The sequence below is a fragment of the Capra hircus genome, chromosome 13, assembly GCF_001704415.2.
Source record: "Capra hircus breed San Clemente chromosome 13, ASM170441v1, whole genome shotgun sequence".
NCBI lineage: Eukaryota > Metazoa > Chordata > Mammalia > Artiodactyla > Bovidae > Capra > Capra hircus.
Genome location: NC_030820.1, coordinates 1,351,604 through 1,370,122, shown reverse-complemented (window position 1 = coordinate 1,370,122; position 18,519 = coordinate 1,351,604). Strand labels below are relative to the sequence as shown.

Here is an 18,519-nt window from a genome sequence, read left to right as displayed (position 1 = left end):
TCATAGATTTGAAAATAAACCAAATAGAATTTCTAGAATTAAATGAAATACAAAAGCTATAATTTATGGAGTGGATGAGTGAAATAGCAGTATAAACAAAGAATTAGGGAATTAGAAAAAGGACCAGAGATAAAATTGTCCACAGCACAAAGGATGGAAAATACTAGAAAGAGTTAAAAAAAGGAGACAGACTAAGAAGGTCCATTCTATCTTATATGTAAATAATGTGATGGAAGGAATTTTTTAGAATATGTATCAGAAATCATTTTACTGACATGATAGCTGAGCTCTTACAGGACTAGTGAAAGCTATCCATCCCGTCCCCTCAAATGCTTATATAGACACATTAAAGGAATGTGCATAAAACATAAAGAAAATTACATAAAACATTAAAAAAAGTCTAAATGCATGCAAAGGAGGAAAAATACAGGTTATCACCAAAAGAATTACACTAAGATTTACAGTTAACTTCTCAGTAACAGGAGCAACTGGAGGAATCTTATTTTCAATGTGCTAAAAGAAAATAACTGCCAACCTAAAATTTTATACCCAGTGAAAATTTTATACCCAGTGAAAGCTGCAGAATGAAGGTAAAATAAAGACATTAACACAGAGAAATGAAAACAAAGAACAACAAAACCAAGGAGTTTATCATGAGTAGACTCTATGAAAGGAACTTCTAAAGGACGTGGCAGATAATGATCCCAAATGGATGATCTGAGACACACGTATCCAGCTAAGAAGTTTGTGAATAGGGAGAGGGAGAGGGTGGGATGATTTGGGAGAATGGCATTGAAACATGTATACTATCATGTAAGAATCGAATTGCCAGTCTATGTCCAATGCAGGATACAGCATGCTTGGGGCTGGTGCACGGGGATGACCCAGAGGGATGTTGTGCGGAGGGAGGTGGGAGGGGGGTTCATGTTTGGGATCGCATGTACACCCGTGGTGGATTCATGTCAATGTATGGCAAAACCAATACAGTATTATAAAGTAAAATAAAGTAAAAATAAAAAGTTAAAAAAATAAAGATAAATCTAAATGAATGCTGCCTATATAACACAAAATAATAATGTCTTGTGGGTGTAGAAATCAATATAATGAAATTTCAAAAATAAATCAAGAGGAGACAAATGGAGTTTAAAAAACTGTTTTAATGTTTGAATATTGCCCAAAGGAAATAAAGCATGATTAAGCTTTACTTTAAAGAAAATGATGAATAGCTGTATATATTTTTAAAAGTCAAGTCTTCACATTGATAAAAATGAAAAGGAAATTTCTTCCAACTAGAAAAATAAAAAAACCAAACCAACGGATGGATCATCCAGTACTTGACAAAAAGTAAAACTGATAAGCAGCCAGTTTGCACTCTTTGGCCTGGCTTTTACGAGAGGGCCCAATGAATGCTGGCAGAGAGAATGCACATTTCTCCAGAGGATCAGAGAAGGCACAAATGAATCATGGAATTTAGGAGCATCTACTTTAAATCCCTAAATTGGTCTCTCTCTGAACACTGGGAAGGCAGACTGAAATAACTGCATGTACGGTTCTACCTCAGGAACCAGTGGTGGGTCTGACAAGACTAACTTCACCCAGAGGGATGAGTCACTCACCCTGTTACAAAGATGTCAGAGGAGAAATGAGGAAAATCAGTCTATATTCCCTGGTGAAGGGGTGTGTGTGTGTGTGGGGGGGACAACAGTAGCTGCATGATGAAATGTTCTTTGGGTAGAAATTAAAATGCCCTAAAGCTTCCTGGAATTCTGTCTTGCTGATGAGCTAAATTAAAACAGAAAACCTGTGTTCTAAGAAGCATCAAAAACAAATTAAGTGTCAGAGAAAAAGTAAATTACACATTTATCGACTTTTATGAGGTTATGGAGATGGTTCATTAAAAAGTCCCCTGAAAAGATGATTTTTCTCATAATGATAGCCCATAGCTGCAAAATGATCAATAGACATTGGAGGAATCACAGCAGATTCAGGGCAACTCCTGATTAATAATGCTTCAACAAGTTAAACTAAATCTCTTTCAAGTGTTCAAGAAAAAGGCAGATATCTTTTTCAGAATGAATCAATTCTGCGTCACACGCAATAAAGGTGTTATTTCTTTGCACTGGCAGTTGGGTCCTTGAGTTGTTTCTGACACTGTTTGTACACATAAGCCCTTTCCTGCTGACTTTGTCAAACCCAAGTATGGAAATCCCAAGGAAACCAGTTATGTCACTGAGTTGAAAGACTAGTTAGGGTTTATTGCACTCATCTTAAGAATTCTGAAGGTATAGATTTCAAAAAGAGAACAAATCTGAAAACAGCAGACATTCAAAGACTGAATCAAATACCTGGCTGCAAATAAACATGCAGTTGAGCATTTCTCTGGCTTCCCTGGTGGCTTAGAGGTTAAAGCGTCTGCCTGCAATGTGGGAGACCTGGGTTCGATCCCTGGGTAGGGAAGATCCCCTGGAGAAGGAAATGGCAACCCACTCCAGTATTCTTGCCTGGAGAATCCCATGGACGGAGGAGCCTGATGGGCTACAGTCCATGGGGTTGCAAAAAGTCAGACATTACTGAGAGACTTCACTTTGAGCATTTCTCCAGAATTTAGAACTCCATTGACAAGGAGCTGAGTATTCTCTCTTAAGAACTTAATAAATTTCCATGGGATTTACATATAGGAATGTACAATATAATGTTATACCCAATTGAGAGCCAAAATGTTTATCTATTATATAAGTTGCCTCTAGGGATCATTTACTTCCAGTTTCCTCAACTCTCTCAAAAATTACATACGAAAGAAACAGACTTATTGCATCTCCTTTTAAATATGAAAAAATGGATTCTACACATAAGCTTTCACACTGGGCGGGGGCAGAGGAAGCTTGCTAAATTTGGTCCCCTACCAAATACATATCAGCAGGATGAAAGTTCTTGCCCATGAATGGAAATGAAATGGATTTTTAACCTGGTTTTGACTGAGGCACCTTATTCTGTTCTGTTGTGCAACGGTAAAAATGTTTGGAACTTGAATTGATCCTTCAAGATCATAAGTACATGGTTGAATAAAAGGCTATATTTTCAATTAATCTACATCTGTTAACTAGCTCTAAATCTAGCCGGAATTCCTTGCCTCTGAAGAATGGTTGTCTTTGAGCAACTGGATTTTCAAATTTCTTTGGTTAAAAAAAAAAAAAAATTATACTTGTTAGTTCACTTTTAAAGGAACTACTTGGTTACCAAACACTTGGAAAATCACACAGATCATGATTGCGGTTCAGGAAAACTGCAAATAGTGGCAGTAGGAGAAAAGTAGGAATGGAAACAGAGCACCTTCCTTGTTTACGTGGAGGTTAAGAACAGAAAAAACATGATCACAATCATTAGAATAAGTGGATGAAGAGGAAGAAAATGATTGTAATCAACAGTACGGCAAAAGACACTAATGAATGGGAAGAAATATGATGCCATGTAGTGTATGATTTGCTCTAAGTGAAAGATTAGCCTTTCCTGGTTTCTAATTAAAAATTGCTTATCCCACCTGAAAAAAACACTTGAAGGAGGAACTTTATTCTCTTCGGCAACTTCTGGCAAAGTTTGTCATCTTTCCTCTTCATAAAATTCAGTTCAGTTCAGTCGCTCAGTCGTGTCCAACTCTTTGAGACCCCATGGACTGCAGCAAGCCAGACTTCCCTGGCCATCACCAACTCCTGGAGCTTGCTCAAACTCACGTCCATCGAATTGGATTCATAAAATTGCAGCTATCTTACTATTATCTACTACATTGTCAACTCAATTTCCTTGTCCAACTTTGAGTGATGAAACAGTTTATACGTTTCTACATGTCATAAAATCACCCTGTCTTCTCATCTTTCTGACTGAATGGAACTCAGTCAATTAACCTTTCTCTTAGACACTGTTGGTCACTTTCATTTCCTTGAGTTGCCTCTCTTTCTATTTCATTTCTACTTTTGTTAGTGTCCCTCATATCTATGTCAGGTTTTAAAGGCCATTCCAATACCAGATGTGAGCAGGGATTATTTCAAAGCCAGTGCCATTCTATTTTTGGTCCACATCCAGCAGTTACATGAGCAAGGAGGACTGCTCCTCTGGCCTGGCCTTTCACCTGCTCGGCTTGCCATCCTGTGTTTTGGTCCTCCATTTGACAGGCACTTGACCTTATTGTTTTATTCCACTGTTTATTAGTGCTCCTGGTCATGGTCATTTCCCTTTATTAGTCACTGTGTCCTACAATATTAAAAATCATGGTTTCTTATTACAGTATGGTTCCAAAGCACATGTCATGCTTTCAAAGCACAAATTTTTTAGGCCCTGAAGAACACTTCTCAATAAATGCTTTAGTTTGCCATAGAACCAATGATCTTCAAGGGCAACCTTCAAATCCAGACACAACAGGATGGTCATTAAGAGCAACCTCATGAGTGAAAAGCAAAGAGAAACCATGATGGTACCTATTTGCAATAAAAAATAAAGAAAACAGAATGACTAAAAATTCATAAACACTTCAGATCTCTTTCTCAGGGGCCAATAAAGAAATGGAAACTTGCTATACATGTGGTAGGACACCCACAGTTAATTACCTACCCAACTGGTGTCTCTCCTCTTAACAAGAAAACATCAGTTTTATTCAGGAGCCTAGTGAGTGTGGAACTGAGGAGAAAGTGAACTTCCTCTCCCCTTCTGGGTAAGTTCTAATTACTTTAAGCCTATCGTGAAAATTACACTCTCCTGCTTGTAATTAGTTTAGGAATGGGTATATGACACAATTCTAGCCAATGAGGGGAGGCCTATTGAGGAGATTTAGGAAGTTTTCTTCAAACCTATAATCAGTTACAAGATGAAGACTATTTGCCTTTGAATAGTTTTATGTAAGGTTGTAATGCATGGAGCTATGGCAGCTATCTTGTAACTGTGGGTTTGCAGCCTGGGGATGAAAGGCAACAATATAAGATAACACAGTGAAAATTCTGAAAATACTCTGATTCTTGATGAGGTTATTCAACCACTAAATTAACTATTCCTGAACTTTCACCACCTTTGAACTTCCAGTAATGTGATTTACTAAACATTATTGCTTAATCCAGTTTTAACTGGGTTTTCTGTAAAGTTGCTGCTGTATGCACACTGACTGATATATTATCCAACAGTTATTTGGTCTAATGTGTGGTTATATTAATGAAGACATTTACTACTGAAGTTGATTTTAATCATGGTGAACCAGAGCAGTAACATAAAACCTTTGTAGGGTTATTCATACTGAGATTTATGTAACTTAAACACATTTGTGATTGCGTTTTATTTATGAGTAAAGTGGGCTTCCGAGGTGGTACTAGGGGTAAAGAATTTGCCTGCCAGTGCAAGAAGCACAAGAGATGGATTTGATCCCTGAATCAGAAAGATCCCCTGGAGTATGAGATGGCAACCCACTCCAGTATTCTTGCCTGCAAAATTCCATAGGCAGAGGTATGCAAAGAGTTGGACGTGACTGAGCACGCGCGTGCGCGCGCGCGCGCGCGCACACACACACGTAGAGTAGTTGACATTTTTGGACAAAAATGAAAGTGAAGCAAAACTATATGGGAAGAACAATGTTTTCCAAGGGAGATTTTTTAGAAATATAAAAACTGGCTAGTGAAATATCAATCTTAAGCTAAGTATATCATACAAGTATACAAAGCAATGACAAACTGGAATTCAGACAGCATGGATTGAAAATGTATGCATTTGAATATATCACTGGGGACTCATTCTTGTTTAAGGCATTTCTGAAATTTCAGTTGAACTTTGATCTTTTGTTCCAAATACTTGCAGTTCATGGGGTTGCAAGGAGTTGAACACACCTTAGCAACTGAACAAAAACATAAATATTTTTAAACATAAATTTTAAACATAAAACATAAATATTCATAAACCTCTTGATTATGCATTAGTAAGGTGGAATACATTTTAACATAATTTTAGACATTGCAATGCTCTCTATTTAGGATTGATTTTATTTGTTAAATGCTCAAATGTTTGGAGCAAGAGATCCAGGTTTGGCTGAAATTTCAGAAACACCTTAACAATGATGATTCCACAGTTATATATTCAAATACATACATTTTCAATCCTTGTTGTCTGAAACAGTATTAAATTGTACATTTACATAAAAATATAAAAATTAACAGCATGCCTCAAATGATTAATTCTTGGATTTTCCTCACAGTTAGAGAATCTATATTCCCAAGTCAAAAAACTTTGAATTAGAAACATTAAATAAAACTTCCATCCAACAAGTATGAAAGGATAAGATCAGAAACAATGACAAAAATGTATTAATATTTTAAATTAGCCACAAGAAACCTTTAAGAAGTAGATTGATGAATGGACTATACAACAAAACAAAAGTGACACTTGATCTTTGTAGGTACTTAACAGCAGAGCCTGTTAAAGAAGGTATTTTAAATTGTAGATGGAAGAACAGGAAAACTGAAAAGCACACTTTTCACAAACAGAACAATAGTCAATGACAAATCAAAATTAATAGAATGATCTAAAACTGAGGTTTTGGTAACCTGAGAGTATTTGATTTATATATATTTAGTTCATTTAAAGTTAATATTCATGAAACAATTGATTTTCACCAAATAAACATAAGGTTATTTTAAAGTGGAGCCCCAATAAACTATTATGGGGAAAAATTATTTTCTTTCTTTTTTTTTTTGTTTTGGTTTAAGAGGATATTTTGTTAGATTAAATACCAGGGTGATTTTGGTACAAGACATCCTCTGCTGGACAAAGCCTGACATTACAATATTACATCATCTGTTTAGAGCTAAAGAGGCTTAGCTAACTTCTTTTCTTTCCTGGAAGGGAGGTAGGGGGTGAGGGGGTGGAGGGGGAAGGTGTGCTTTAAAAATATCTATGCCTGAGCTACATCCAAGACTAACTAAAATCAAACTTTAGGATCTGAGTTTCATGTATTTGCAGTTTTTAAAGCTGACCAGTACTGGGGAAGGAAATGGAAATCCACTCCAGTGTTCTTGCCTGGTGAATCCCAGGGATAGAGGAGCCTAGTGGGCTTCCGTCTATGGGGTTGCACAGAGTCGGACATGACTGAAGCGACTTAGCAGCAGCAGCAGCAGTGATGATAAATGCTTACTGAATACTGCTGTCAAGATTTTTTTCCATAATTGAGAAAGTTACATGACTTTCACGTGCAAGAACTGGTCTGAGACTGTATAAGAGGGATATGAACTAGGGAGGTTTTATTCTAATTAAATGGAGAGAAAATGAAGTTACTGTGTATGATTATTTGGCTCAGTTTACCTTGGGCTTTTCATCCAGGATCTGCTGGCGGATTTCTTTGTGTTTCTCCACGAGTTTTTCTTGCCGTTTACTTTGTGCCTCTTCTAACTGTAAGACATTTACAGAAAAAGTCATTTTCATCTAAATATTCTAGTGAATGTTTTTAGAAAAAAACAAACAAACAACCTTTTCAGATTTATGGCATGCGTTTAACCATTTCACATCCTGGTCAAGAACTGTCCTTATAAGTATAGGAGACATGTGAGTGCTGAAGCTGGGTGAAGGGCACACAGGCGTGAGAGTGATATGACCACTGGATATACCATTCTCACAGCTTTGTTAATGTCTGAAAATGTCCATAATACCAATTAAAATTAATTAAAAGCCTTTAGAAGTTGTCATCTACCATTGGTGACGACTAAAGTTTCTTCGAGGCTTCCCTGCTGGTTCAGTGGTAAAGAGTCTGCCTGCCAATGTAGGAGATGCGGGTCTGATCCCTGATAGGGGAAGATGCTCTGGAGAAGGAAATGGCAACCTGTTCCAGTGTCTTTGCATCGGAAATCTCATGGACAGAGGAGCCTGGCAGGCTAGCTCACGGGGTCGCGAAAGAGTCAGACACGACTTAGCAATTTAACAACAGCAGTAACAAAAGGTTCTTTTCAGGGAGGTCCCCTTGACATCATGTTGCTAGGTTCCTGACTCTAGAAAAGATTCTTAACATCCATCTTTAGATGAACCTTTCTATACAGAGGTTTGCAGTTAAACTTGCAGAAACACTGATTACAGACTGGCTGCTCTGGGCAGTTGCTCGGCTGGGGGCTGGAGATAAAGAGTCACCATGCAGTGTGGCATTTCCCTCCAGAGACTCATACAGTACTCATCAAACATGGTTTGCAAAAGAGAGAGGGATTCATGAACATGACATACCCTCTTGATGTACTGCACCACCTCCTGGATGTATGACCGGATCATCTCCGTCTTTTCCCTGAAAATGAATGACAAAGAAATCATTACATGAACTCATCCATCTTCGACAAACATGGGAACTGCAGGTTTCCAGATGAAAGTTTATAGAACTCTCAACTTCCTTCTTACTGCTGCAGCAAGGGAGATACAACTTGTCAGCTCTGACAGAGGTCAGGTTCTACCCAAGGCACAAGCTCTATTTTCACTAAATGGCAGGAAGGCTGTCTGACAATATCAGAAGAGAAGATAGAGCTTTTTCCTTAGGGCCTGTGGGTACCTCAGTGCTTCACTGAAAACCCTTACAAAGTGGGTCTTTGGCAGGTTAATTTGAGGAGAAATTTCACAGACAGGTCTTTGTACAGTTGAGCTGCTGTTATTCTGTATAGGACAATCCCCGGGTAAAAGGTGAGAGAAAAGGGTTCTTTCTACTTACTCCTCCATCTGGCTTTTGTCTTTGGATTTAGCTTCTGTTATCTTCTCCTGCCTCTTTTTATCCATTTTCTTCTTTAATTCCTTCTTCTCTCTGAAGGCAAAATGGAAGCAAAAGGGAAAAATGATCAATCCAATAGCAATTTGTACTTAATACATTTACATGTACAAATCCATTGTAAGAAAATGGAGGCTTACTTCTCACAGATTTCTTTGAGCTTCTTTAACTGATTATTCTGACATTCTTCAGCAACATCAGTCAATTTTTGAATAAGCTGGGGGGGGGGGGAGGAAAAAAAAAAACAAAAAACGCCAGGTGGCTATTTTACATGATCACAAGCAAAGCACCCTTTCCCTCTCCCACGCCACATCAAACAGTATCTGAGGTTAGAAAAATCTGTGATTGATGTTTCTGTGCTGTGTGTGCTAAGTCGCTTTAGTTGTTTCTGACTCTTCTGTTCATGGGGTTTTCCAGGTAAGAATATGAGCAGCTTGCCATTTCCTTCTCCAGGTTAGCAAGAGTAAAATCGTCAGACATTTTACAACACATACGTAATAAGGAAATAATTTTAGACTATACATTATGTAGGTTTTAATATGTAATTCTTACTATCTCTTTCTAATTGAACAGGATTTCTTAGATTATTGGGCTTGCTTTTGCCAAATGCAATGATAGCTAACAGTGTGGACCCAGGTAACAATTCCCACTCTATGACTTACTAAAACTATGATTTTGGTCATAGAGCCTACATTTCCTGAACCTACATTTTCTTGGTTATAAATGAGATAATCAATGCCTTTCTATCTTGGAGGTACTATGAAGTTTAAAATAAAAATGAGTGTGATACAAATGTAAGTTATAATCAACTGTGATTTATAATTCTTGGTTTCCAGTTATTATTCATTGCTTAATCACTTCAAGGATGACATGAGTTACCCATCTTGGAAACTGATGTTTTGTATCCTATGTGGGTAACTTCCAAAGAGCGCTGGAAATTCTCTTCTGTGCTACCATTTTGAATTTTGGACACATTGCTATGATAGCAAGTATTTTGTCTTGCATTTATTTGCTTACCAGACTAAGCGTCAAGAGGGCAGTGACTATGTTTTCAAATCCCCAGCTCTCCACAATTTCTAGCTTTCAGTAGGTGCTCAATAAATGCTTGTCAATTATGGGAGAGTAACTGTGCCTTCCAAGCACTTCTCTTTCTTTATTCTACATGAAGAACCTATGGAACCTTCTGCCATTGCTTAGGCAGCACTAGCAACCGGACTTAAGCCTTCTTACTGGTGCACCAAACAGATGGTGTGGACTTCCTATTGAACATTCACCCTGTCCCCCAGAGATGGAGATTCATTCACCCTGTCCCCCAGAGATGGAGATTCTCATATACAGCTGCCAGTTACATATATGTGGTAGCTACAACAGTACCAAGGCAATATAATCACAACACTAGCAAACTTTCATTGATAATTTACACATGCCAGGCACAGTTTGATAAGTTTAAATGTACTAACATAATATTTAACTTATTCAGTCCTAAGAGTTGTCCTATGAGGTCATATTGACACATGAGAGAAGTACTTGGCAGAACTGGGTATGTGTGTGTGCATGCATGCTAAGTTGCTTCAGTTGTGTCCAGCTCGTTGAGACCTTATGGACTGTAGCCCATCAGGCTCCTCTGTCCATGGGATTCTGCAGACAAGAATACTGGAGTGGGTTGCTAGGCCTTCCTTTGGGGAATATTCCAGACCCAGGGATCAAACCTGTGTCTCATTATTTCTCCTAGCGGGTAGGTTCTTTACCACCAGAACAACCACCTGGGAAGACCAGAACTTTGTACAAACCCAGATAAATTAGGCTCCTCACTTTGTGGTTGCTACCACTTTCCCAAGCTGCCTTTTTGTTATGATTTTAGAAATTGTTTTTAATAACCTCTTCTTATCTGAGAGAATAAAAGAAGCTGAGGGAGAAATTCTTTTACAGAATTGCCATAAAGAATCCACATTAACTTGACATTAACATGAAATTCAATGCACTCATCTGTGAGGCAGATTAAATCTGAACAAATATTAACTGGAGCTTAGGGCAGCAGAAAACCTATTTGATCATTCAAAAGACAGTACCTGATCATGACTGTCACAATTAAAGAAATCAAGAAATATTTATATCCTGCTAATGCTATTTATCAAATGAGTTAGATGTAAAATTCTACTGTGCAGACTCTTGCCATTTCCTTGAGGATTCTCACAGCACCTCTATTCTAATTGAGAGATACCCACAGGGTTTTCCCCTCCACAGGTGACCTTCCTCCTCCCCAGTTCAGCCCAAGGAATTACAGAGGGTAATCCAGGGATCCCCAACCTTGGTGGCAACACCAGAATCTCTTGTGAGCAACTGCTTGAAAACACAGATTCCAGGGCCTGTCCCTAGGCCTATGGCCTCTACATGTTTAGGGACAGGGCTGGGGAATCAGTGTTTTCAAAGCCTCTTCCGTTGATTCTGGATTCTTTGCCAGACATAGGGGGTCTCGGTGGTCTCTCATTTTACAGCTCCTGCTAAGTCTCTCAGCAGTGCTTCTGAATTCAGTGATATCCATGCTTCTGTTTCCATGTTCTCATCTCCAACGTTCAGCGTCGTCCAGGGTCATTTCTCGATTTTGCCAGCTCCTGCTCACATTTACAGCTCCCTCCCACCCTCTTTCTCAGCAACATCAACACCCAGGCAGTGAAGCCACTGAGCCTGAGATCACTCAGCCCTTCAGCTCACTCAGTTCTGAGGCTGACTTACATCTGTGTTCAGCACCCCCACAGCTGCCAGCACCACCCTCCCACACAGTTCCGCAGAAGTTTCCCATGTGCCGCACACCCTGGCCTTCCTCCTTGCCCCTCCCTTGGACCAGCTGCACTTGCTGCTTATTCTTCTCAGAGCTGGTTCCCACCTCCTGTGCTCCCAGAACACACACATTCATCTAAACTATTCAAATCAGCCACAATTCAGCAAATATTTGTCAAATGCTTACTTAATACCTGGCATTATTCTAGCAACTCTGAGCTATGCGTTGGCTTTATAGATCCTGCTACTTGAAGTGTGGGACAGGATTCATCAGCATTGGCATTGCCAGAGAATGCAACAAAAAATGCAAGTTCTCAGCCCCGACCACTTTGGATTAAATAAAGATTTGCATTTTAATAACATTCCCGGGAGATTCATGTGCACGTTATTGAAGAAGACGAAACAGTATAGAAACTTACGGACTGAATGTTGTGTCCCTCCCAAATATCAATAAATATATTGAAATCCTGACCCTCAATGTAAGACGTGGGAACTTTGGGTGATTAGGAGCCTTCATGGATGGATTAGTGCCCATAATTATAAAGCACCCGAACAGCTCCCATACCCCTTCTACCACATAAGGACACAGAATAAAGCTCTCTATGAACCAGGAACTGGGCTCTCCCCAAATACTAAATCTACTGGTATCTTGATGTTGTTCTTCTCAGCCTTCAGAACTGTGAAAAATAAATGTGCGTTGTTTAAGCCACCCAGGCTCTAAGATACCCTTTCAAATTCCCTCTTCTCTGTCTCAAAAGAGCTGTGAAACTTTATCTTCATTGTCTTCATTACCCTAAACTCAGCTTCCTCACCTCTGAGGCAGGGATAATGCTTTCTTCCTTGGGTGGCCGTGAAAGCTGGAGAGAGATATGCGATTCCATGTGCACCACGTCACAGGTTCTTGGCCTGGCTTCCTTACCCCGCCTTCCCTGAAAAAGGGGCGCCCCTCGCATTGCTTCCCATCTTCCCCCTCCTGCAGGAGGACTACCATTTCACTTTCTTCTCTCAAACTTTCTTCATATTGGACACATTCTTTCCTTTTGCCTAAAAACACATCTCTATTTTCTTATCCTTCAGAGCACTGAATTTTTGTTCCATCTTTGACTTTCCTTTTCTTTCTGTGCCTAAAATGGAAGACCGGCGGCTGCTTCCGCAACTGTAATGCCTCACCCTACTTACTCCCTTCAACCCCACCATCTCGCTTCCACTCCAACCACTGGCATTTACCTGATTTCACTTTAAGATTACAAAAACTCTTTTGTTACTGAACCCATTGGCCAAGTCTCAGTAGTGAACTTTTTATTATTCTAGAGATCCACAAGTTTTTTTAGTTCACTGTACCCTTAAGATCTCAATAATTTTTTCATGGCATCCCTAAGCCAAAAGAAAGAAGGAACCAGTTCCATTTATCAAAAGATTAGGTTCAAATAACTCAATAGAAGTACTTTGAACAGATTCCAATAGATGCTGCTCTGTTTCTTTTGAAAATGCAAAACATCTCACAATGCCCTTGTGAGTTTAACACAGTATCTCATGGTGCCACGGCACATGGTTTGGGAATCACGACTTTATCTTCTTGGTAGTATCTCAGCTGCCAACCACTCTCATAAGAAACTCTCTTCTCTTCATTTACAAGATCTTCAACATTTCTCACATCAGTCTTCTCCGACTCTTTTAACTGCTTCAGTACATCTTTGTGTCAATGGCCTTTGAGCATCTCTAGCTGAGGACGGCTCCCCAGCATCTCAACATCTCTCATAGAAGACAAATCATTGTATTTTCCCATTAGGTAGCATCACTTAGTTTAAAAAGTGTACATCACATTTGACTGACCCCTTGAGTGATTTTCCCATCTAGTGAGTCATGGGAATTTGTTCATTTATCTCGTCATCATGTATCTCTGAGCTTTGTGTTCACAATACTCTGCAGATTCTCATTAATTCTGTCTGGGGGGCAAGCATTCTCTCCTTGCCTTCAGTCTCTTCTGAACTTTTCTACTGCATACCAAATTGCATTTTTCATAGGTCCCAGAGTCTTAACTGGCTATCTATCCTCAACTGTTATCTGTTGTTGTTGTTCAGTTGCTTAGTAGCACCTGACTCTTTGTGATCCCATGGACTGCAGCAGGCCAGCCTTCCCTGTCGTTTACCATCTCCCAGAGCTTGCTCAAACTCATATCCATTTTTGGATGGATGCCATTGAACCACCTCATCCTCTGTAATCCCCTTCTTCTCTTACTTCAATCTTTCCCAGCATCAGGGTCTTTTTAAGGACTCAGCTCTTCGCATCAGGTGGCCAGAGTATTGGAGCTTCAGCTTCAGCATCAGTTTTTCCAATGAATATTCAGGATTGATTTTTTTTAAGATTTATAAGTTTCATCTCTTTGTAGTTGAAGGGACTCTTGAGAGTCCTTTCCAACACCACAGTTGAAAGCAACAATTTTTCGGTGTTCAGCTTTATGGTCCAACTCTCACATCCACACATGACTACTGGAAAAACCCTAGTTTACTAGACCAACCTTTGTCAGCAAAGTAATGTCTCTGCTTTTTAATACGTGGTCCAGGTTTGTCATAGTTTTTCTTCCAAGGAACAAACATTTTAAAATTTCATGGCAGCAGTCACATCTGCATTGATTTTGGAAACCACCCCCCCCAAATTCTATCACTGTTTCCATTGTTTCCACATGTATTTGCCATGAAGTGATGGGACCGGATGCCATGATCTGTTTTTTGAATGTTGGGTTTTAGCCAGCTGTTTCACTCTCCTCTTTCACCTTCATAAGAGGCTCTTTAGTTCCTCTTTGCTTTCTGCCACAAGGGTGGTGTCACCTGTATATCTGGAGTTATTGATATTTCTCCCAGCAATCTTGATTCAATTTTGTGTTTCATATAGCCTGGCATTTCACATGATGTACTCTGCATAGGAAGCATCACTACAAACAAAGCTAGTGAAGGTGATGGGATTCCAGCTGAGCTATTTCAAATCCTAAAAGGTGATCCTGTGAAAGTGCTGCACTCAATATGCCAGCAAATTTGGAAAACCCAGCAGTGGCCACAGGACTGGGAAAGCTCAGTTTTCACTTCAATCCCAAAAAGGCAATGCCAAAGAATGTTCAAACTACCACACAATTGCACTCATCTCACACACTAGTAAAGTAATGCTCAAAATTCTCCAAGCCAGGACTGAGGGACTGAACGGAACTGAACTGAACTGTTCCTGGGGTTCTCAAGGCAAGAATACTGAAGTGGTTTGCCATTCCCTTCTCCAGTGGACCACATTTTGTCAGAACTCTCCACCATGACCCATCCATCTTGGGTGGTCCTACATGGCACGGGTCATTGAGTTTCATTGAGTTAGACAAGGCTGTGGTGCATGTGATCAGATTGGGTAGTTTTCTGTGATTGTGGTTTCAGTCTGTCTTTCACAAAGAAAGGTAATGCCAGAGTTTATTCAAACTACCGCACAACTGCACTCATCTCACACACTAGAAAACTAATGCTCAAAATTCTCCAAGACAGGCTTCTACAGTATATGAACTTTGAACTTCCAGATGTTCAAGCTGAATTTAGAAAAGGCAGAGGAACCAGAGATCAAATTGCCAACATCCATTGGATCATCAAAAAAGCAAGTGAGTTCCAGAAAAAAACATTTATTTTTGCTTTATTGACTATGCCAAAGATTTTGACTGTGTGGATCACAGCAAACTTTGAAAAACTCTTAAAAAGATGGGAACATCAGAACACCTGACCTGCTTGTTGAGAAATCTGTATGTAGGTCAGGAAGCAACAGTTAGAACTGGATATGGAACAACAGACTGGTTCCAAATAGGAAAAGGAGTATGTCAAGGCTGTATATTGTCACCCTGCTTATTTAACTTATATGCAGAGTACATCATGAGAAACGCTGGGCTGTATGAAGCACAAACTGGAATCAAGATTGCTGGGAGAAATATCAATAACCTCAGATATGCTGATGACACCACCCTTATGGCAGAATGTGAAGAAGAACTAAAGAGCCTTTTGATGAAAGTGAAAGAGGAGAGTGAAAAAGTTGGGTTAAAACTCAACATTCAGAAAACTAAGATCATGGCTTCTGGTCCCATCACTTCATGGCAAATAGATGGGGAAACAGTGGAAACAATGACAGACTTTATTTTTGAGTTCCAAAATCATCTGCAGATGGTGACTGCAGCCATGAAATTAAAAGATGCTTGGTCCTTGGAAGGAAACTTAGGACCAATCTAGACAGCATAGTAAAAAGCAGAGACATTACTTTGCTAACAAAGTTCTGTCTAGTCAAAGCTATGGTTTTTCCAGTAGTCATGTATGGATGTAAGAGTTGGACTACAAAGAAAGCTAAGCACTGAAGAACTGATGTTTTTGAACTGTGGTGCTGGAGAAGACTCTTGAGAGTTCCTTGGACTGCAAGGAGATCCAACCAGTCAATACTAGAGGAAATCAGTCCTGCATATTCATTGGATGGACTGATACTGAAGCTGAAACTCTAATACTTTGGCCACCTGATGCAAAGAACTGACTCATTTGAAAAGACCCTGATGCTGGGAAAGATTTTAGGCAGGAGGAAAAGGGGATGACAGAGAATGAAATGGTTGGATGGCATCACTGACTCTATGGACATGAGTTTGAGTAAATTCTGGGAGTTGGTAATGGACAGGGAGGCCTGGCATGCTGCAGTCCATGGGGTCTCAAAGAGTTGGGCACGACTGAGTGGCTGAACTGAACTGTACTGACCCTGAGCTTGGAGATAGCTCTGGTGCATCATGTCCACGCCATGGTCTGTCTTATTGAAAATACTTTTAAAGCTACATAATTTTGATATTTAACAACCTAAGCTTTGTTCCTTTAGGAACAAATGCCTTATTGTGAAATCTAGGCATGTGTTTTTCTTTTTTTTTAATGCGGCTTTTGTATGCAACTAATGAAAATAGTATTTCCCTAGCATCCCAAAAATGTTTTAAAAAGGATAATATCTGTGTTTAATATGACAAATGTCCTTCCACTCTGCTCAGTTCCCCTGTGTCCCCCCAGCACTCCCATACTATAGACCCTTCCCTGTAACATTCTGCCTTTTCCAGCTATTTTTAAAAACTCTTACTATAATTCTCCCCTTATAGCATTTACTGTGTTCATTTAAACTTCTTCTACTTAAACTCCAGGAGGCAGAGTGATTAATATCATAAATTTGTTAACAATACTGGTTTTCCAGTAGTTATGTATGGATGTAAGAGTTGGACTATAAAGAAAGCTGAGCACTGAAGAAATGATACTTTTGAACTGTTGTCTTGGAGAAGACTTGAGAGTCCCTTGGACTGCAAGGAGAGCAAACCAGTCAATCCTAAAGGAAATACAACCTGAATATTCATTGGAAGGACTGATGCTGAAGCTGAAACTCCAATACTTTGGTCACCTGATGTGAAGAGCCGACTCATAAGAAAAGACCCTGATGCTGGGAAAGACTGAAGGTGGGAGGAAAAGGGGACGACAGAGGATGAGATGGTTGGATGGCATTACTGACTCAATGGCCATGAGTTTAAGCAAGCTCCAGGAGTTGGTGAAAGACAGAGAAGCCTGGCAGGCTGCAGTCCATGGGGTCACAAAGGTTTAGACATGACTGAGCAACTCAACAACCACAACATTGTCCTCCCATTAAACTCGCAATGAGATTACATCTATGCATATATTTTCTGGTAAGGGGAAGCCTGTGTGCTTCTTTGGAAAGGAATAATACTAATATACAGGCTTCCCTGGTGGCTCAGCAGTAAAGAATCCATCTGTAATGCAGGAGAGACAAGTTAGTTCCCTGGGTCAGGAAGACCCTCTGGAGAGGGAAGGGCAACCCACTCCAGTAAATTCTTGTAGGGAAATCCCATGAAGAGAGGAGCCTGGTGGGCTGCAGTCCATGGGGGTCACAAAAAATTGGACACAACTGAGTGACTAAACAACAGCAACAATAATACTAATATACAGAGAAAATCAGGAGAGAGAGAGGTAGATAGGCAGACAGACATAGAAAGAGCTGCGAGTGATTTCTGGCAACTGTCTATCCACCCCTTCCCTCCTCCCTTGTGAATGGTCAGTCCTTTCTCACGTGATCTACTTTCTGTAATTTTATAGCATATGCTCATCTTGTCCAGGTCCAATATAGGTTCCCAACACTTGCAACTGAGAGAATCTTGACAAAAATAAATAAATACATAAACATTTCACCTCTTAAATCCTAAATAAGATGAAGGAATCTCTGAGTATTAGGCCTAGGATTTCTATTGCATAAGGCATGAAAACTGAACCCAGAAGGATTTTTCACACAATAATTGAAGTGCTTTTTAACTAACCTAAGGGTACCCTCATTTCAATGTATTTTTAAGCAGACAGGCTCTACTCAAAGAGCCGTTACATCATATATTAGTCACAAAACTCACCAAAGATAGAAAAGAACAAAAGATTAGTTTAGAATTCCTAGGGGAGAAAAATCAGGAGAGTACACAGTAAACTGAAATGCAGTAAATAACATTTAATTTTAACTTTTAATATGATTTTTTTTCTGACCCAAAGGAATAGGCACATTTAAATTATTTTTCTTATTTATTTACCACTCTTGACAACTCTCCTAGCTAAGTATTCCAAACCTTCTAAGGAATGAAAAAGAAAAGCCCTTGGGAATATAATGTCATGCTTATTCTCAGCTCCATGCTGAATTTCATTTGGTTTAGTCATTTGAGGGTGAAAGAATGGTTTCCAAGGAGAATAATAACTCCTTAACTCTAACTTGAAAGGGATTAAAAGTAAAAAGTATGTGGACAGAAATTGCCCTGTTTGGAAACTCTTCTAAGAAGGATAATTTGGGGAAGTGGGCAAAGAGCCAATTATAGAATGTTCATGATTGCATTCAGTTTTGTCCAGCTCTTTGTGGCCCATAGACTGCAGCCCACCAGGTTCCTCTGTCCATGGAATTTAATGCAAGAA

At 39.5% G+C, this 18,519-nt stretch overlaps 1 protein-coding gene across 2 annotated transcripts in view; it reads right to left on the bottom strand.

Annotated features, from left to right (window-relative positions):
- Window positions 1-18,519, bottom strand: part of PLCB1 (phospholipase C beta 1) — an 863,926-nt gene that overhangs the window by 96,803 nt on the left and 748,604 nt on the right. For both annotated transcript variants that reach the window (XM_018056908.1, XM_018056909.1), the window contains exons 28-31: window positions 8,899-8,975; window positions 8,705-8,794; window positions 8,233-8,290; window positions 7,327-7,413 (exon numbers count right to left, since the gene is read on the bottom strand). In XM_018056908.1, coding sequence (XP_017912397.1) covers window positions 7,327-7,413; window positions 8,233-8,290; window positions 8,705-8,794; window positions 8,899-8,975 — 312 coding nt within the window. The remainder of the gene's footprint in view (window positions 1-7,326; window positions 7,414-8,232; window positions 8,291-8,704; window positions 8,795-8,898; window positions 8,976-18,519) is intronic.